At 46.0% G+C, this 21,121-nt stretch overlaps 1 protein-coding gene across 3 annotated transcripts; it reads right to left on the minus strand.

Annotated features, from left to right (window-relative positions):
* Positions 1-4,992: 4,992 nt before the first annotated feature.
* On the minus strand, positions 4,993-20,453 carry STEAP1 (STEAP family member 1). Of its 3 annotated transcripts, none has more exons than XM_074986260.1 (5): positions 20,341-20,453; positions 16,283-16,375; positions 11,556-12,068; positions 9,839-10,003; positions 4,993-5,381 (listed from the first exon to the last, which is right to left on the minus strand). In XM_074986260.1, exons 2-5 carry the CDS (start codon positions 16,361-16,363, stop codon positions 5,343-5,345), a joined length of 798 nt encoding a protein of 265 aa, XP_074842361.1. In that variant the 5' UTR covers positions 16,364-16,375; positions 20,341-20,453; the 3' UTR covers positions 4,993-5,342. The 3 variants fall into 3 exon arrangements, with proteins under 3 accessions (XP_074842361.1, XP_074842359.1, XP_074842360.1); XM_074986258.1 differs by having other exon boundaries at positions 4,993-5,520; XM_074986259.1 differs by having other exon boundaries at positions 4,993-5,520; positions 20,333-20,445.
* Between the last annotated feature and the right edge of the window lie 668 nt (positions 20,454-21,121).

The following is a 21,121-nucleotide window of genomic DNA, read 5'->3' on the forward strand; positions in this document are numbered from 1 at the left end:
CTGATAGAGCTTACCTTCACCGGTTCAAATGTGGTTAAGATAACACAAGTAAAAAAGCTTCCAAGTCTGTTCCTAATCCCCTGAACAATTCTATCACTACACATGTACAATTATTAGGTTGCTCTTCATTTTTGCAGGCCTCCCACTGATTGCTTTACAAGACTTTTTTCAGCGTGTGTTTAATCCATAGCTTTCAACAATAAAGGGTCAAGTTCTGCTCAGAGCAGTGTGTCGCAATGCCTGGTTACCCCCAGAGCTGTTTATTTCAGCCCTGTTTATTCCACTGTCAACTGTAAAACAATCAATCCAGAATGCAGTGCAACCGGAGAGTAAGTGAAGAGCTCCAAACCAAAATCTTTTAAATAAACAAATCAGGGCTTCCATTGCAATTAGCACAAGATGTTTAATAGATAATCATTCAAGATCAACTTCTACTTTCTGATATACGGTTCACTCTCCAGAATCCAGGGTTGCTAAGGGTATGTTTACATAATAAAGTTATTTCTAAATAATGGTCATTATTTTGAAATAACTATCCTAGCATCTACACATTGCAGCTGCTATTTCAAAATGGGTAAACCTCATTCCACAAGTAATAGCTCCTATTTCAAAATAGGTATTTCGAAACAGGGGCTGTGTAGACAGACTGTGTTTACCCTGGCACCAGACTTCGAAGTGGCCATGCAAATAGCCACCTCAAAGATTACTAATGAGCCGCTGAAATGCATACTCAGCGCCTCAATAGCTTGCCACCGGCCACGGCTCTTCAAAATTGCCGTGTTTCGCTCCTATGTGGCTCATCTAGACGTGGGTCCTTTTCGAAAGGACCCTGCCAACTTAGAAATCTCGTTATTCCTATCTGCTGATTTCGAAGTTGGCAAGGTCCTTTCGAAAAGGACCCCCGTCTGGATGAGCCACGTAGGAGAGAAATGTGGCAATTTTGAACAGCCACGGCCGGCAGCATGCTAATGAGGTGCTGAATATGCATTTCAGCGCCTCATTAGTAATCTTCCAAATGGCTACTAGCATGGCCATTTTGAAGTTTGGTGCTAGTGTAGATGTAGCCACAGAGAACAGACCCTATTCTGAACTGAGCTACAATGCATCCAATGGCTCTACTTCAAAATAGGCTCTATTGCCTGTAGATGCTGTATTTCGAAATAGCTAAGTGCTATTTCAAAATGGATTTTGTGTGTGGCAGAGTTATGTCAAAATCAGCTCTTTTGGAAATTTTCTTCTGGAATAGCTTATGTTGAAATAAGGCTGCTGGGTAGACACATCTGGGCTACATCTACACTAGCAAGTTCTTCCTAAATATTTCTCGAAAGAAGGGGCTCTTTTGAAATATCCAGCGGAGCATCTAGACACAGAGGGTGCATCTAAACTTGCATTCCTCTTTTGAAAGAGGTATGCAAATGAGGAAACCAAAATGCAAATAAGGGATAAATTTGCATAGATGGCACCTCATTTACATATTCTAATTTTGAAAGAGCTTTTTTTGAAAGAAGAAAGCCTGTGTAGATGCTGCTCTTTCGAAAGTAAAACCATCTTCGAAAGAATCCTTCTTCCCTTTATTTAATGGGAAGAAGGATTCTTTCGAAGATGGGGTTTACTTTCGAAAGAGCAGTGTCTACACTGGCTTTCTTCTTTTGAAAGAAGCTCTTTTGAAATTAGAATATGCAAATGAGGTGCCAAATATGCAAATTTACATCTCATTTGCATTTTCGATTTACCTCATTTATTCACCTCGTTCGAAAGAGGAACGCAAATGTAGATGCACCCAAAAAGTGTTCTTTTCAAATTAAATGAAAATAACGCAGTGCTCCTTTCCTTTCCACTCCCATTTTAGGAAAAGCACCTTCTTTCGAAAGCTTCTGTTGAAAGAAAGTGTGTGTAGATGCTCTGCAGGTCCTTTTTTTGGAAAGAGTGGTCCTCATGGTGCCTGATTTTTAATTCCTGGCCCGTTCTTTTGAAAGAGCAGGGGCTATCTGGACGCTTTCTGTCAAAAGAGCAGATCACTCTTGTGAGCCACTTTTTGTGTGTGTGGACGCACGCTTTCGAAAGAAGTTCTTGCAGAAGAGATCTTCCGTAAGGACTTCTTTTGAAAGACTGTTGTAGTGTAGACATATCCCTGGTGTCGCTTAGGGCAGGCACTGCAGGTGTGGCACTACAGCATAAGGCTCTGGTAGCTCCCTGTCCCGCTGTAGGAGCCTTTCCCTGCTGCCTCAGTTTCTCTTTGCAGCGTGGAAAAGCTCTGCCAGCAGGAAAAGAGTAAGAAACTATGCTGCGGATGATAGGATAGCCATGGGAGACATGGCTTGGATGATTTGAGAGCCGTCTGTGTAGGCTATATAACAGGGGAAGGCAATAATTATTGATGGGGGTCCTGAGTGGAGGAGGGGGTTTGACCTGGGACAGAGCATCAGGGCCAACAGAGAGCAGGGGCCGGGGAGCAAGGCAAGAGGGGGCCCACTCAGGCGGGGTTAGAGAGTTAGCTCTTAGCACTGCCTGGAGCACAGCGCTGTTCCCTCTCTTCACTGCCATGTAGCAGTGGTTGCGGCTGGGAGTTCTGGACCCCTTTGAAACATCAGGTCCCTGTGCAATTGCCCCCCTTTCCCTCCTGTCAGCAGGCCTGGGGCATGGTACTGTGGTGCAGGGTGTGGGGAGAGGTATGGGTGCAGGCAAGGATTCTGGCCTGCAGGCTGGGTGAAGGAGGCAGCATAGGGTCTGAGAAGGACTTGGAGTGTGGTGTGAGAGGCAGGCTGTGGCTGGAAGGCACCTCCCTAAGCAGCTCTTGGGCAGCAGCATTCTCAGGCAGGGTTCCCTGTTTGCCAGCAGCCCCAGCCCGCTGGCTGTCCCTATGGCTCATGCTGTCCCTGCCCCCAGCAAAATCTCTCAGCTCCCACTGGCAGGTTTCCAATAAGAAATGAGAGGTTTTGCTGGGTGAAGGCAGCAGAGAGCCACCTTCAATGCACAGGCAGACCCAATGGCCAGATCTAGGCCATAGGGTGTTTCTTGCCAGCACTGATACATAGCCTGGGGAGTCAGGTATGTAACGTACTCTACTTACCTGAGCAGTGTCTCACTCTGCTACTTTTACCTGTGTTAAGACTGAACTTGGCCCTATTTATTCAATATGAGCAGGTCTAGTGGTTACATATTGAATGATAAAAGGCATAGGCACAGAAAGCATGGGTGTGGGGGCTGCTGCAGCAACCCCAGGTTTTTCACACAATGTTCTGGCTGCCAGCCCTCTGCTCTGCTGCTCAGGGTTAGATGCCTCCAATCCCAATGGGAGAGGAAGTTAGTAGCCAACACACTTTTTATATTAAAAACACTAGTTTGTGTGTTGGGTAAAGGAAAGAAATGAACTCAAAGTATTCTGCGGCTCATTAACCTGGTAAACCGGTTCACCTAGTTCTGGAGCATTGTTTGTAAACTATTTTACCGTACCTTAATACAGAGTGCACATAATGCCCTGACTAAATAAATACCAAGAGCCTTTGCTAGCTCTGTGATAACATCCTCTCGTTCCTTTTGTTTTAATGATGGCAATCCAAGGGTAAAGTGTGGCTCATTGCACATGCCCTGTTCCTAGAGTCATAAGTCTTCATAGTTCTACAATTCATACTCCACTGTAGCTCCCTTTGTTTAAATCCCTTTGACAACTTCATCGCTGTCTGGCACTATTGACTTTTACACACAATGACAGCTTTGCACTGAGACTCTAACAGGCTCCTGGGCTTTGCAAGACTGAACATATTAAAATATATGTGTTTTAGATACTACAAGCACATACCAGTCATGGGCACAAACAGTCTTATCCGCCCACTTTTTAGACACTCCTTTATGTCTTTTACAAAAGCAACGTATTCCTATACTTAAAAACAAAGCATGATTAAAGTTGTAGACTACCATTACGAAAAGACAGGAAATGCAAAACATACTGTCCCTACAACATGAACCAGTCCGTTAGTTTAGCTATGCATGCTAGATCCATTAATGCCTAGCAGACTAATTAATTTTAATGTATACTAGATGCATGTATGAGGTACACTAAACCTGTTCTTTTTTTCCTTACCAATCCTCAATGTTCTCCGATTTCTGATTTTTAAAGGGACCACTGGGATTATTTTGCCAAAGTGGGAGGGCCACTGAAGCAACCATAGCTCATTTCATTGGTCCCAATGGCAGCCTGGCATCACAAGATCCCTAGTCACCCTAAGGAGGAGAGTGGCAGTGATGGAGTTAATGTGGGATGAATAATAAAAAAAAAGTTGTCATTGCATAATTTATTTGAAAAATATCCTGACATTCATCAAGGGAATTATTCAACTAATATCATTCAATTAGCTGCTGCTATCACAGAAAACGGAAAGATTCATTAGCTTTGTTTAAAATCTCAGTAGAAGCAGAGTATGTGTATTCAGAATTGAGTTCATATTTAAAAAGTAATTTTCTCACCCAATCTAATTCTCAGTAAGGTCTGTGTCAATGCTAGTTTCAAAGAGTTGTTTATTCTCTCAGTTTTCCCCACTCCACCCTCTTTGTCCAGAAGTGTCTGAAAGGGGTTAGCTGAAAAATAAAATCACCCTTGGGTACAGAGTAAAAGTCAATTCTGAAAACACTTATTGCGAAATCGTAACCTTACTCATGTGAACAACCCCACAGATGTCACTGGGAGGATTTACGTAAATGAAGTTAAGCACATATGTATGTGCTTGCTCCCATTCAAAGAATGGATGACGTCCAGCCCCAGTGAAAAATAAACATGCAAATAGGGGAAAAAATAAAATAAACACGGGGAAAAAAGGAATAGGGAAAAATGGGACATGTGTTACCTTAAACATTGTAAGCACTAGGGAACACCCTCATTAGTAGAAGATTTAGATCTGGTTCTTTCAAAATGGTATGTTATTCACCTTCTGTAATCAACATGTCAATCCGTGAATTCTGATGGTTTTTAGGGCTAATTATAGTGCTACTTATGGGAATGAATAACTGGATTTTAAATGGCATAAGACTCACAAAAATGAAATGAGTGAATGCTAGGGACCCCAGTTAATCCACTGTCTCAGTAAAGGGTACTCCCTTAGCCCAGGCCAGGCCAGAGGAGAACACAGATGCCATACCTCCAAACAAAGAGGGAAATGAAAAATACAAAAGAAATTTTAACCAATGCATGTAAAAAACCTCACTGTGATGATTTCACAGAACTCACAAAATGCATACATGGCAACAGGATAAACACTCATATTCAGTCTACAGCCTGGAAGTCATCTGTGCTTTATTCAGCTCGGTATTCGCATCCCAACCGCATCTGATCTTCTGGATCTTCTTCCTTAGGCATGGGAGAAGCAGGATGCTTTTACAAAGCAGGACTATAATAGGAAGAAAAATGGCTATCATAAACGTAGGAGGGGTGTACCATACAAATTGGTTTACGTCAACCCATTTATTCCAGGCAAATACCAACGCATGAACTGTGCATAGCAGCAAAGCTAAATACCCCATCTTGCTCTGGAAAGAGAAAAGAATACAAGTTTATTATTAATTTTTTCCAATAACATTAAAAAAAAACTTACATTACTAGGCAGATGTTGTAAGCACTATGGCTGTGGCCACACTAGCCCCTCCTTTTGGAGCGGCTATGGTAATTTGGCATTTTGGGATATACTAATGAGGCACTGCTATGAATATGCAGCTCCTCATTAGCAAAATGGTGTCCGTGTGCACTTCGAAATTACTGGTTTCAAAACACAGCTGCCCATGTAGCTGGGGGGGCCTCTCGAAATGACCCCGATTGCAAAAGCCCCTTATTCCCACCTGGTTTTGGGCATAAGGGCCTTTCAAAATCAGAGGTCTGTTTTGAAAGGCCCCCTGGCTACACGGGTGGCGGCGTTTTGAAACTGGCAGTTTCGAAGCGCACGTGGCTGCCATTATGCTAATGAGGCACTGCATATTCATGGTAGAGCCTCATTAGCATATACCAAAGTACCACATTATCACAGCCCCTCCGAAAGGAGGCCCTAGTGTGGCCACAGCCTAAGGGTTTGATGCACAACCCACAAAAGTCACTGGGTTTTTGATCACATCAAATACCATTAATTCAGTAAATAAGGACTCAATCTTACACCCATCGAAGTACTGGCAAAATTCTACTTGACTTTAATGGAGAAAGACTGGGTGCTGTTTTGCAACTTTTCCACATAGCAGAAGCATAAATGAGATATCAAGAGAGATGGGTGTCTATGGTGCTGGATATAAACTGTATTTTCCTCAGAAATACATTCTTTTATCCACTCAGTTTTCTCACATGGATGGATGTGACTTGATGCTTTGTTAGTCTTTTCCCTCTTCTTATTTCCATAAGAACAAAGTAAGATTTAAAAAAAAAAAAAACCTCTTGCAAAGCAAATAATTACAATTAGGAAATCAATCAGGAAATTTGTGATGTTCTGTGCTATGGAAATCCCCTCAGTTTAATAAGTGTAGAAGAGGTTGGTGATACTTTTCTTGTACAGAAATAACTTCCATTGGCATCACTGGATTTGATTTAGCATGCTCAAGCAATTCAGGATTGGATCATAAGAGAAAAATACTAGCAGAATCACTGGAGTTGAACTGCTCATGAAAATAACAAATATTAATTTCACATTTCTTAGCAACCAATGGGAAATCATACCTTGCACTTTAATGTTCTAGGTATCCCTTCAGATAGTCAGAGTGATAAATTATTTGTTTATAAGACTACTCTAGCATATTAATCTTAGCCTGTCGGTTAGATGGACTTTTTGATTTTGTGGCTGGTGGGTGACATCCACTTGAAGAAGGAGGTAGGGATAACAGCTGCCATAAATTTAAGAGCGAGTGAGAAGCCACGGAGCTCCTCTGGAGAACTGGGATGCTGAAACACTAGCGCTATGGCTACACGGTGCTCTGCTCAGTGCCGCTGCCAGCAGAGCTATGCAAAGTGAGCTTCTCAGGATTGCAAATGGCTTCCCATTAGCATACTCCTGAAGCTCACTGCCATAGCCATGCAAGAGTTCAGTGCTGGCAGAAGGGGGTGCCAGCACTGCAGAGGTTGGGTGCATGTGCCTCTGCCAGCTAAACCCCACCTCTGTCGCTAGTCCCTTATGTCCACATGGCCTCTGCAGCGCCGGCACCCCTTTCTGCTGGCACTGCACTCTCACGTGGCTATGGTACTGAGCTTTGGGAGTATAAAACTGGGAAGCCATTTGCAATCCTGAGAAGCTCACTTTGCATACTCTGCCAGCAGCGGCACTGGGCAGAATGCTGTGTAGACCCAGCCTAGGAGTGTCACCCAAAACAAAGGCACAAGCCAGAAAGGCCAAAGCCACAGTGAAGGGGTTTTACTGGATATTGTTTTAGTGGAAATGTGTGCGCTTGTTTTAATAAAAGCAGGAGTGAAGGAAAAACGCCACGGAAGCTGAGATAGAAGTAGCAGAAGGCCAAGGGTACAGCCAGAACCAGTGTTAGGAATGTGTCCCTGAGAAAACTTTCGGGCTAAGTGCTGGCTGGAATGGAGAGAAACAGAACTGGCTCCTGCTGTTTGGTCCTGCTGTGCTCAGCGTAACAAGACATGGTGTACCTTCTCTGTAAATAAGCAGAGTTGTACTACAGACACGCCAGAGCATCCATGCCTCCTCTACTAAAAACCAACGCTCTAGACCTTGAATCTTGGCATACGAGTCATGTAAAAAGGGATAAGGTGCTCTGTTATGAACAGCAAAGGTCACGAGGAAGAGACTGGCCACACAATATCTGCCCCAGCTGCTCTCTGTACAGCTCAGCATTTTCAGTAAAACTCAGTCCATCTCATGCTACAATATACGTGCTCCCCTGTCATTGTCCTGTTGGGAAATACTGCTTGATGACCTATGCCAACTGCCTAATAGGCAATCAAACTCATGTTTTGGTGCTCAGGGCCTAACTCACCACTCTGTTAACCCACTTTTACTCTGGTATAACCTCACTGACTTCAGGGGAGTCTTTATTAATTATGAATTTATTAAAATCCCAGCTCCTCAAACTGATGCTTAGATGGGTGAACAGGGGGATGCTAAGACTGATACACATCTAGGATTGCTCAAGCATAATTAAGGGCAGAATTTGACTCCTGCCTTTTTTTTTCAACTAGGTTCCTTGTCTTTGAATAGACCCCTTTTGAGGAGCGAGAGAGCTAAAGGCTATGTGCTTTCCCTTCTGGGTGCCACTGCACAGGTAGGATAAAGCTGGTAGAGAGCTGCCCTAAGAGGAAAGCAGGTGATTCTGCTAGTGTTATGAAATCCCATGTTGCATAAAACTGGCATGGTTAGGTGTATTCCATCTGCTCCTAGCCCCACATACCAAACAGCACATCAGGACCAGTAGGAATGGGCCAAGGTCTGATGGAAATGCCTTTTGTGTGAATGATCCTTGTCTCATGGAGTGGCCTTCAAGGGACCGTTACTGTCAATAGCCAGCCTCTGGATTAGTGGAGCAGATAGCACAACCTTTCCCCCCACCTTTTGTCCTATACTAAATACAAGTTGATTGGGTCCCAAGGATCTGGTCTTAATGGTTTGACATTGGAAATGGAAGTACAAATGTCTCTCTGCTGCCTTGTCAACATACCTTGACCTTGTTCTGGATTCAAAACAAACTCATTCTAACACCCTGCTAATACCTGGCTTTATGATAAAGCCTCCAACAAAGGTTCATACTTCAGTGGTGTTTTTTGTGATGGACTGCACTGATACCACAGCCTCATTTTCCATGCAGTAGGCCTTTGAACAACTATTCAACATTTTATAGCCAAGGATGGTGTGATGGGGTGTACCAACCTCACCCCGGATCTGCAGGGGTTAACTCTGGCTACCTGGCTGAGAAGGCCCTGTCCCCACAGCCCTGTTGGACACGCTCCAGCTGGAGATCAGCTATAAAGGCCGATGGAGCAGCTCAGTCAGGGCTGACTGCTGCTGGGGAAGAAGGTGCCAGAGGAAATCCTGAGGAAGAGCAGCTGATGACCTGACCCAGAGGCCAGCCAGTGAGGAACATCCAGAAAAGCCCCTTGTCTGGAGGAAGCTGGCAAGGAAGATAGTGACTATGAGGCAGGTAGGAAGTAGTCTAGTGTGGAGACTTACCTCTTTCCCCACCGAGAGTTGGCTGTGTTGTGGGCAGGTTCCCTGCTGAGCTTGTGGTGGACCACTCCACTGCTGATAGGGGCATGGACTGTGACTCAGTGGAGAGGGAGGGCCTGGTTCCCCTTCCCCTCCCCACTGACCCCAAAGGGAGCACAATACGGTGACAATGATGCTGGCCACCAAAATCTCACTACTGTGTATGAGTGACTGTGGCTATTGACTCTGTCTACTAGGCTCTATTGCCCTGAAGTCAGGGAGTAAGACTACTGACTCAGGCCACTGCCATGATTGAAGGGTGTGGTTTTATTGCTTGTGGCTGCTGGGTTGGACTGAAGCCAGTAATCACATGGGATGAAGCTTTGAGGGCTTCAGAGTCCCAAAGCCCTCCCTCTGATGGGTAGCAAGTTGGTGACATCTGAACTAGTGTCCCACATGAGACGCCACTCCTTGTCCCATTAACAATCTCTAATCTTCAACAACACTTAGCCTACCAATATCACAGTGTTCTTTTGCCATGTAACGAGTAGAATGTTCTAAAGCAATTGGAAAAGGACATTGAGCAAACTTTCAGACTGATTTCCATGAACACTGTTATGTTCTGATACTTAAAGAAAGGCCAATGCTGCTGATCTTAAATTTATAATGTAAAATCTTCCAAGAGAGGACAGATCACATACAATGTTTATGTGTACCTGAATACAATGGAACTCTCTCCAGGTCAAAGAATGGCTGACAGATGGAATTGATGTTACTGCCAATATAGCCAGCATAGCTAGTCCCAGAATTCCTAGAGACACATAAATCTCCATCCTCCAGACATCATGTTCAATCCAAGCATTTTCCTTTTTTTGCTGGACCTGCCAAAAGAACATCACACTGAAAGTGACTGACTGACACAGAGCCTTGCTACTGACAAGAATTTTAGTTACTTACATTACAGTCATTTAGCCATAAGAATAAGAAATACTAGGCTTTGTTTTCACTCCTTTTCCCCTTGCTTTTGCCCAGCAAGGGAGAATACAGCCAAGTCTCTGCATTTAATTGTTATTTTATTTACTTCTGATGACAAAGGTTGCATAAGAATGCACTGAAAGAAGATCACCTAGATTGAGAAGTGTTTATTGACTTAAACAACACTTTGATCTAGAGGAAACTTGTTCGGCAGCCTTTGTACTCTGACTTTACAGCAGAAAAATCTTTGTTCTTTCACAAACAAAAATTCCAGCTATGGCTAAATACCATACCTGGAAGATTCTAATAGGAAATATATTAACATGGACTATTTTAAGGGGCTAATCAGCAGGCATTCTCAGATACTTTATTGTCCTGCCAAGATAACTATTTAGCTCTTAAAATTACACTTCTGCCCATTGGGTTGTCCTGAATACAATGGTCAGTACAGAGGAAAAGGTTAAACTTTACCTGCCCTCATATTTAGGGCTGTTCTAATCATGGCTGCCTGCAATAGAGCTCCAGAGATTATTGCATCAGGAAGGGATCATCATAGAAGAGCCAGTCATTTTGCTCCAACTGGCACCAGGGTACTCTCTGGACTGGAGCTGCGTGTGCCTTAGCATCACTATGTTACCTGGGATTCCCTAATGCCAAGGACATTCCCAGCAGGTCACTCAGGCCAGCTTTAAGGATGCTTTCTGTAAATGGTGGAGCAATGAATCTGTGCATGTGCAGAATTCTCAAGAAGCTGAATGCTCCCTCCCCTCTTTGCGTTAAACTCATCCACATTGTTAGCAAAAGCTGAGATGGGACTTTAAGAAATAACACCGCTTCCCGCTTGTTATTGATATGGAATTAGTACCGAGAGCTGTACAGGTAGGAAGGCCGTCAGAGGAGGATCTCAAAGTACTTTATAAAGAACCAAGAGCCTGGAAGGCAGGTACCGTTGTAGCTGTTTTACGGAGGGCTAATTTCAAACCCACACAGGGGAAGTGATTTGCTCAAGAGTATGCAGAGATTCATTGGTAGAGCCACAACTGACACCCAAAGGATGGGACTCTTAGTCTCACGCTTTAACAATATACGTTAAATGAAGAAATACATATGTTGGGAGTCAGACCATAGGTTTTTAAATAAAGTTTTGCAGGTCTGGTCTCAGGGCAAGGTGAGCAAGGCAGTTGTCTTGGGCCCCACACCTTCAGGGCCCCATGATCCAATTGACTATAACATCTCCTACTTATTGCGAGTGGGTGGAGGTGGGGCCCATTGTCAGCATGTCACCTTGGACTCTGCCCACCGACTGGGCATTGCTTGACTGGCTCTGACGTTTTGTGGCGGCTACTTCAGATATAAATGAAAATCCTCCCCTCTGGCTTCTCTGTGTATTTGAGTAGATGTGAAAGCAGGCCTCTGTCACTGCAGAAGATTTAGTTTGATATTTAGACCCAATCCTACCTGCTGGTATGCCCAGTTGAGCAGCTTGTATCTGTAAGACCTTCTCATTGGGTAGCACAAACTATAGCATGCATGCATTGAGGCAAAGAAAAAACTCAGAAGGCCAAGTTGCTTTCTTGATAACATCCACGCATTCAGCCACTGTGGGAATCGTTTATACTTGGTCCCATAGTGGAGCTGGTAACCTGCAGCTAAAATCCCTGGTAAATAAACGAGTGCCAGGAGGGTGATTGAAACCACTGGTAAAACTTTGTTTATGACCAGGATTGGAATTTTATAGAAAGCATTCTCCTTAGCAGTGACAAAAGGGTGAACAACGTCTCTCAGAAAAGTATAGATAAATATTAGCAATGAGATTGTAGATGCTATCTTCAGTGGCAAGTGCCATTTGGGGAAGAGATCCTGTTTGCAGTATTGATCTGAAGAGTAATCAAACTCATCAAAATGGGTTGTTTGATGTAAATGAAAAAATTCAACTGCCTCTTGGGTGTGGGCGACTTGCAAATCTGTACTCTGAAAAAGAAAAAAATGCATCAATTTTAAGACAAGATTAAAGAGCCTGTCAATCATGTTAGACTCCAGCATTATTGCCAATTCACTGTACATTCCTTTTACATTATACAAAACAGTAACTCAATAGCAATCAAAGACTAGACAGCTCAAATGTGAGGTTTTAATTCCCAGGTAGTTAGGTGCCTAGCTGATCTGTGCTGAGGTGATTTAAATCTATAGTTCTGGTTCCCTATTCATTCTCTAAGGTGGTTTCTGAACAGATTTTTCACTCTAGGAGATTAACTACCCCAAACGAAGATTTCATTACGATCTCTTCTGATAAGAGGAATACATTTCCGACGGACAATCTAATCCAGATAATGCACATGGTTATGGACATCAAAGACTGTTTAATACAACATTCTAGTTAGCCTGTGATACTTCAACTGCATTTTCAAGACGCATTGGAACACTTTTGATTGATGGTTCACAGACAATAGGAACCAAAAGAGTTGCTAGGGTCACACATCAGCCCCCTCTAGGCTCAAGTCACCTCCCTCACCAGATACACACAAGATCTAATCATCTCCTATCTTATTTCCCCCTTTACAAATTATGTGAAATTGGATCACCTCAACTACAAAACTGAAATTTCTTCTGCCAGGTATCTAGGGCTTGACTGACTTTCACTAAAGTTGGTAGAAAAACTGTTATTGACTTTGCTAGGAATTTAGGCCAGAACTTCAGCATAGCTCTTTGGTATGCATGATAGTATATATAAAGACCATCCAGTGTTGTTATACCTTGAAGAGGTGAGCAGATTACAATTGGTTTTTGCTTCATATCTACACAATGAAGGGATGCTGGTAGAAGTTTGTTTCGGGGATGGAGAATTAAATTATTGCTGACAAACTTTTGTAGTAGCTCCCCCCCCAGTAAAATAAAATATAACAAAATAGAATAAAATAAAGCCTCCAATAAGGCAGAATTTTTTTTTGAAGACATCTAACTTGGCACCTGCCCAGACCCCAGTGAAAAGACTCTACTCAAGTGGGGAAAAATAATCAGTGACAGTATTTTGGAAGTTCTAAATCTGCTTCACATCAGGACATTGGAGGATGCCCAAATCAGGTTCAGGGCTGTCATCCAGCATCATATTCAAGAACCAAACTGTTCTACACGACAAGGGCACTGACACAAGTTAGAGGGAAAATTTCAGAGAGGATGTGTGAAAGGGTCAGTGTGTAAGTGGGTGTGAGTCTAAGCATACATCTGTCCTTCAAGCTGAGAGTGTAATTTCCAGCCCCAGGAGACATACCTGTGCTAGCTATAAATGAGTTAGTACATTAAAAATAGAATGTAGTCCCAGTGGTGTGAGGGACTATGTTAGCAGCCAGAAGGGTAGCTAGATTTTGTATGTAACTGTCTGACACCATAGGCACATAGTTTGGGAAAATAGCCTCCCCTTACCCTGTCATTTCTTCTAGCATGTTAGCTCGATCAGAGCTATCAGGGGTATTTCTCCTTGCTGGGAATTCCACCCCCAGCTCAGAGTGCTGTCATACCCTAAGGCTTTGTTTTCACAGACAGAAACCAGTATTTGGGTTTTGACAATCAGATAACCAGCGTGCATGGTGATGTTGCTGTAAAATCCCACGTGGAGACAAGGCACTCGCAACGGTTACTGTGTGATGGCAAGGCGAGGCCAGTACTATGCCCTTCTCTTGGATTTGACCTAGTTTATCTTATGCCTTGTCACCAGTAGGATTGCTAACATGCTAGCTATTCCATAATAAAAGAACAGCTTGACTGTTTGGAAGACAGACTTGGTTAGTCACACTTAGGCTAAAGGCAGGCCTACACTACAGTCGGTGTGTGATTGCAGCTCAGGTAGACATATTCATGCTAGATTTAATATAGCATGTGGTTCCCAGACTGGGAGGGTATACATTCCTAGGGGGGACATGAAGAAATTCCAGGGGAGGCATGAGGCAACCCAGCCACCACATCATTCCCCCCACCGCAAGAAAGAGCTAGCCCTTGCTGCCAGCTCTCAGCCCCTGCCATTTCATGTGGGTGACCCAGTGCAGCCACTGTAAAAAAGCAGGCAGCCAGTGAAGACCCACATGAAGCCAGCAGCCTCCTGCAAACGTGAATGAGTGTGGGTTTGGAGTTGGGAGAGAGAGGATGGGGCTAGATGAGGCTGTGGGGGTGCCTGGTTCAGGGGGGGGGTTAGATGGGGGCCAGGTGAGGGGAAAAGAAGGGGTATAGGGTTAGATGGGGGGGCTAGGGGTGCCTGGCTCAGGGTAGTTTGGGTGGGTGGCTTGCGGGAGTTTGGGGCTGCTGGCCCCTGGCAGCATGGGGGCTTCGGGAGGCTTGGGTGGGTGGGCGGGCGGCTGGCCCCAGCGGCGTGGGGGCTCAGGTGGCTCGGGAAGGTGGCTCGGGCAGGCGACTCCGGAAGCACGGGTGGTGGCAATGGGTGGTGGCCAGCCCTGGCAACACAGGGCTCAGGCGGCTTGGACTGGTGGGTGGGTAGCTGGCCCTGCAGCACAGGGCTCGGGCGGGCAGCTCATGTGACTGGCCCACGGCTCAGGCGGGCACCTGGGATGTCTGGCGGGTGGGCGGCTGGCCCTGGCAGGTAGCGGGTGGCTAGTCCTGGCAGTGCGGGGCTAGGTCAGCTCAGGTGGGCGGCTCTGCAAGTGCAGGGCTTGGGTGGGTATCTGGCGTGGGCCGGTCTGGTAGCTGGCACGGGGCTCAGGCAGTTGGCCAGCTGGGGCTGCACCAGGTGCCTGCAAGGGGTCAAGAAAAACTATTTGTGCTTATTTTGAATTTTAAATTACATTTTTACATCAAGTTTTTGTGTTTATTTTAAATTATGAATTTTTTTTGTTAAAGCGGGGGTGGAGCATGGTAAAGAAGAGGTGGGGTGTGCATGAGTGTTTCTCAAAAATCAAAAGGGGGCAAGATGCTGAAAAGTTTGGGAACCACTGATCTAGCTAGCAAGGATATCAAACAGAAGTGTAAAAGTGGCAGCTCAGGGTACAGCCAGGCTGTACAAGCCCGCTGGGGTGCTTGAGTGCCTGATCCCATCACTAGCCCATGCTGCCGCATGTACGCTGACCTTTTAGCTATGATAGTGTGAGTAAAGTGAGCACAGCCATGCTAACCTGAGCCATAACCGTACCCTGGATCGCAGTGCAGACACGCCATCAGAACCTCTAGATCAGTGGTGGGCAACTGCAGCCCACTGGGGCTTTGCCTGTGGCCCCTGGACTCCCTGGCTGCACCCTGTCTCCCCTCACGCACCAGATTCCCACCCATCTTACTCCTTCTCCTCCTCATCAGGGCTTTCACAACCATGAATCAGGCTCTGATGAATGCACTATTCAATGGCCTCTAGTGGCCTCCAATTCGTTCTGTGATTCAGCACTTACTGAGGCGTTGGGAGATAGGCAGGCACAAACCTGACCAAATCTAAAGGCCTCTCACTGCAGCCTAAGGGCTGGAGCTACAGGACCCAGGTCTGAAGAGAATTTGGGGAGAGAAAAAGCAAAAAAAAAAAAAAAAAACCCAAACACACACAGGATGGGAGTGAAAGGTCACAGGGTCATAAGCAGGAAGCCAGTCAGACACCGAGCAAAGAATGGTAGACAGTGCTCACTGCCCCTTGAAGGTGTACAGGGAGCCGTGGGCAGAGCCAGAGAAACTCTGCCCAGAGATGTACTTTACAGAGGATCGAAAATTGGCCTCACCATCACAGAGCATCTCCCCATCCAGCTTTAATCCTTCAGAGGCAAATTTCTGCAGGATTTTTTTTTTTGCGGGATTTTTCTGTTAGGGCAGTGAGGAAGACAACACTCGTTGTGAGACGACTTCGTTGAAAAGGCTGTCTTTTAAAAAGGGGGGTGCGGGATTCAGGAATTCCTTACTTGAATCAAATGCTATCTATTGGGCTTCGTTCAAGTGACAGGACATAGCTCAAGTCGTTCCTTTAGTTCTGAGCTGTGCTGCCAGTCCACTGGCCCTTCAAACTGTGTGTGTTTAAGCATAATCTGACTAAACAGGATGAAAAGTCTCTATCTTTTTATCTTGTCACATGACAATATTATTACAAGACTTATAGATGAACTGATGCAAACCCACTGTTACAGAAACAGTTAATTCTCCAGAACACCTGAGGCTTGAAATATCAAACGTGCATGATGCAGATGAGCTTTTCTATATATGGATGTTACCGAATCTTTATGGTTTTCAGTATTTCTCCCAGGGTTGGTTTTCTGAACTTCATCTTGATCCAGGGTATTCACATTCTCCATTATGGAAGAACCCTGCAAAATAACTCCAGGAAGTAAGTTAAGTGCTCAAATGCACTGCTGCTATTTTCTATCTTATTTTACTGAAATATAGAAATGACCGTATTTTTAATTTGAAATATGTTTTCAGGACCATTTCCCTGTGAACCCAATCAAAGTGCTGCTATGGTTCCATCCACACACACCCTGCATATTCAAGGTACAGGGACACAGTTAGCAAAACTACCTTATCCCAGGGACATCCTCGTTACAATGACCTTGAAGCCCACTGAGAGGAAGGAGGCCCCTCATGCATCCCACTCACTAGCTTAGGTTGCCCATTGCTGGACTAACAGGAGAGTTGGAAGAAGCCTTTTCTAAAGCTGGTGCAGGGTGAGGCATTCACTCTGGGTGCAGGATAGGTCAGAAGCATCTCAAACCCTGTGACAAAGGGTCACCATAAGGAGTTGCTACCCAGAATGCTAAGTTGGTAAATGCTAGTGACAGAGCAGTGAAATTTCTTTAATACTGTGACCTTTCATTCTCTGCTGTTAAGATGCAACCGTAGGGCTCCCTCTGACTGTGTGAACGACCAGCATGTCGTGGTGATAACTTTCTATCCACCTATCAGACTCTGGCTATGTCTACACTAGCCCCCGCCTTTCAAATGGGGGATGCTAATGAGACACTACCATGAAGGTGCCATGCCTCATTAGCAAAATAGCCGCTGTGGTGATTTGTACGTACCGCTTTAGAATTGGGCGCTGCCTGTGTAGATGAGGGCCTTTAGAAAGGATCCCCCCAGCCCCTGAAGGCCCCTTTTTCCTGTTTGGTTTTAGGGATAAGGGGCTTTCAAAGACTGGTGGGTCATTTAGAAAGGCCCCTTCCTACACTAGTGGTGTGCAATTCGAAAGCGGCACTTTTGAATCGCCACGGCTGCCATTATGCTAATGAGGTGCTGCATATTCATGGCAGTGTCTCATTAGCATATTCCAAAGTGTCTTATTAGCATCCCCCTTTTGAAAGGCAGGGGCTAGTGTAGGCATAGCCACTGTGAGGCAAACCACCACCAATTTTGATTCTCTCCTCTTTGGAAAACTGTAGGAACCTCAGGTAGTGTACAGAAAAATCTTGCCCTGATTCCTGATCTAGAGTATTCACATTCAAAGTATCTCCCCCTTTTCCTTTGGAAAGCAATGACAAGAAGTATTTTCATGTCCTTTTTTCACTTTGTATCTGTGCAGATGCCATTGCAAGTCTAGTATGGACCCTGCACAGCTTCAAACTGTTGTGGCAAGTACTGTGTGCAGAGCACCTGTTCTGGTGCTGTGCAACAAGCTCAGGCTGGTGGGACCACATTTTTCTGCAGTTACAGGATGATCAGCAGTGGCTACAAAACTTCTGTGTGAGTAAGGCCACTTTCATGGAACTTTGTGAATTGCCTTCCCCCATCCTGAAGTGCAGCAATACCAAAATGAGACCTTCCCTGACAGTTGAGAAGTAGCAATAGCCCTGTGGGAGCTTGCAATGCCAGATAGCTACCAGTCAGTGTGCAATCAGTTTGGGGTGGGCAGACCTACAGTGGGGGCTGCTGCCATCCAGGTGGCCAAGGCAATCAATACCTTTCTGCTCTGAAGGACAGTGACTCTGGGAAATGTGCAGGACATAGCAGATGGTTTTGCTTTGGTGGGGTTCCCTAACAGCAGTAGGGCAATGGAATGCACATCCCTATCTTGACACCAGACCACGTTCCTGTAGAGTGCATAAACTGCAAGGTGTTGCAGATGCTTGTGGATCACCACGGTCATTTCACAGATGTCAACATGGGGTGGCTGGGAAAGGTGCATGACCTGGGCATCTTTAGGAACTCTGGTCTATTCAAAAAGCTGCAGAACCTAATTTCCTGCCAGACCACTAAATCACCATTGGTGATGTGGAGATGCCAACAGGGATCTTGGGTAACCCAATTTACCCCTTGCTACTTTGGTTTACAAAGCCATTCATAGGCAGCTTGCACTGAAGTAAGGAGCACTTCAACTAGAGGTTGCACAAGTGCAGAACTGAAGTAGAATGTGCATTTGTCCATTTAAAATTCAATCTTAAGAGCCTCCTGCCTCAGTTTGACCTCAGCCGAAGCAACGTGGCAGCCTGCTGTGCGCTCCATAATTTATGTGAGAGTAAGTCGGAAACGTTCATGCCAGCCTGGAGGGCCTAGGAAGATCATCTAGCCACTAATTATGAGCAACCTGCACCCCTGTTTTCCTGCTCCAGGAAACAACCCCTTCCTTCATGCCAATCCCTTATCTCGTGCTCCATTCTGCACCCCAGGTCCATCCCAGACCTCCCCATCTCCTCCATTAATATTATGGAAGAGCATAGTCCTTGACCACTGACCAAATTCTTGGAGCGACTCCTCCCCATCAAAAATTGTTACCCAACCCCGAATTAAAAGATTGTGATATTGTGGAGGAAGTTGTGATATTTACTATAATGGCTTTCAGATGGGATGATAGCTGTTGACGCAAAAGTAATGATTAGAAGCTAGCTTATAAGTTTTCTTGAAACAAAAGCATTCCCAATAAGCACTACTGAAAAAGTAAACTGTGCATGAAAGTGAATGCATGCTCTGATTCAATGCAACAAGTCTCCACTGTGCAGCTGTACACAAAGAATCATAGGAGATGGGTCATGAAAGTGACCTTGTTTTCTTAATCTAGAATTAATGAGTAAAATATCTGCTGACTGTCCAATAATGAGACATAAGTTAGGAGTGTCCATTATAGGAAATATTAATAATTTTTGCTCTCTTTTGTCTAACTCGTTGGCAAGAAGCGGTCATCTCCAGCACATCCACTGACTTTAGAAAAACACTGAAAACTCCAATGGCTGAGGAAACAGCCAACTCTAAGTATGGCTAATTATTCTTAGTGTATAATGAAAAGGTTAGCTCAATGTCCTCATTCCACGTTGGTTCAATTAGACACTTTTTACAGTGAACCAGCATAACCATTTAAAACTACAGATCAGAAAAAACAAGTGTCAGCTGCTGAGCACACAGTTTGCCAGACACTTTGAACTTGTCTGATAAATCAAATTGTATTTTTTTCCTTCTCATGTGACCATTCCATTTTGTAACATGAAAGTTTACTCAAAATTATATTAACTGAATAGACTTCATAGCCCTCATTCAGGCTCATTTACCTGTGAAGTCAATGGGAGATTTTCTGAAATAAAGATTGCAGGACATGGCCGTATGGACAGAGAAATAAACGAACATGATTAGCACCTACTGTGTGTTACAAGGGAAAACCTGCTGTTATATTAGCAAAGTTACAGCGTAAGTTTCAAGAATCAGTTTTTTTTCTTTGAAAGAACTCTCTGCATTGTTTGGAGATCGGGACACAGTTTCTAAAACAGACCTTTCTACATTTGCATTTAGCAAAGCTTCCCCCTCCCACTCCCCTGAATTTTGCAGCCCATCTAGTGAGAAACCCACACTATTTGCAACAAAGTATTCTCCAGTATTTCCAGCACAGTCAGAACGGGCCGAGAAATGGTCTAAGGTCTGTTGCAAACTTCAGCCAACTCTTCGGGTTGGGAAAGGCAGACGCGGGCACAGGAAACGTGAATGAGCTGCAGCCATGTGCTGGCCTGAACATACTTCCTCAGGACTACGGCAGCTTCAGCACAGGCAGCTCAGATCCCGGCTGGAAGAAAATCCCATGTACACAAGGGTTTGTCGCCCCGCGGGTCTGGGGCTGGCTCCCCTCCTGGGGGGCTGCGGAACCAGCTCCTCGCCAGCGGGTTGCAGGAAGGCACCGATGGAATTCAGCGCTGGGGTACCGCTCGCGCGGGGCAGGCAGGGGGCTCTGGTGAGAAGCTGGACTGAGCTCTCCGTGTCCAGCACCGGCTGGGCGCGGGAGGAGGAAGCTCCCTGCCGGGGTGAGCGGAGCGTGAGCCCAGCCCCCAGCGCGCACGTTAAACTCAACTTACTCACAAACCTGAGACCCCCCGGGTCAGCTCTGCAGGCGCAGGACAGGGCCGGACCCCACCGCGCTCGCCACCTTCCAAGTCCGATGGCCGCCTCCCTCCTGCGCGCCGCCCTGCGCCGCGCCCGCCCTGCTCCGCCCCGCCTCCCGCCACTGGCCCTGGGGCTGCCGGAGGGCGGCTGCCGTTGAAGGGATCAGGTTTCACTGCTCCTTCTGCACCCCCGTCCCCGCCCCGCGAGAAGCCCGGAACCCCTCGATCCGCGGCTGGAGCTTCCCAAACTGGTCCCCGCCCCGCGTCTGCGTAGGCGTCTGTGAGCCCAGCCTTGGGCCCCCCACAGCCCCGTGACCCCCACCGCGTAAGCGCTCCAGCTGGCCAGGCCAGTCCCCTGCCCTCGCGGCAGGGCCACGCGCCGACTAGGTCCTGGGCTCTGGTATCAGGGCTCCCCGGATCCAGCCAGTTTTTGCTTCCACTCTGCGACGTGTCCTGCTAGGACAGCGGGGAGACGCCGTTCATTCCACAGTGCCGCCCGGAGCCGGCGCTAGCGCCCCGGACCCGGCCAGCCGAGGGGCCTGACACTGCAGTGACCGTCCGTCCCGGTTTCGCTGGGACAGTCCCATATTTCGGATGCCGCGGTGGTGCCCCGATTTATGTCGTCAGAGGGTCTAATTGTCCTGTACTTTAAGGCGTCTGCCCCCCAGCTTCCCCCGGCTGGGGAGCCGGACTTGGCCACTGCTACCCCTTGCCCCAGCTGGGGGAGCCAGGAGCTGGACCCACACAGCCACGCAGCTGCTC

The sequence above is a fragment of the Carettochelys insculpta genome, chromosome 2 (genome assembly GCF_033958435.1).
Source record: "Carettochelys insculpta isolate YL-2023 chromosome 2, ASM3395843v1, whole genome shotgun sequence".
NCBI classification, from domain to species: Eukaryota; Metazoa; Chordata; order Testudines; family Carettochelyidae; genus Carettochelys; species Carettochelys insculpta.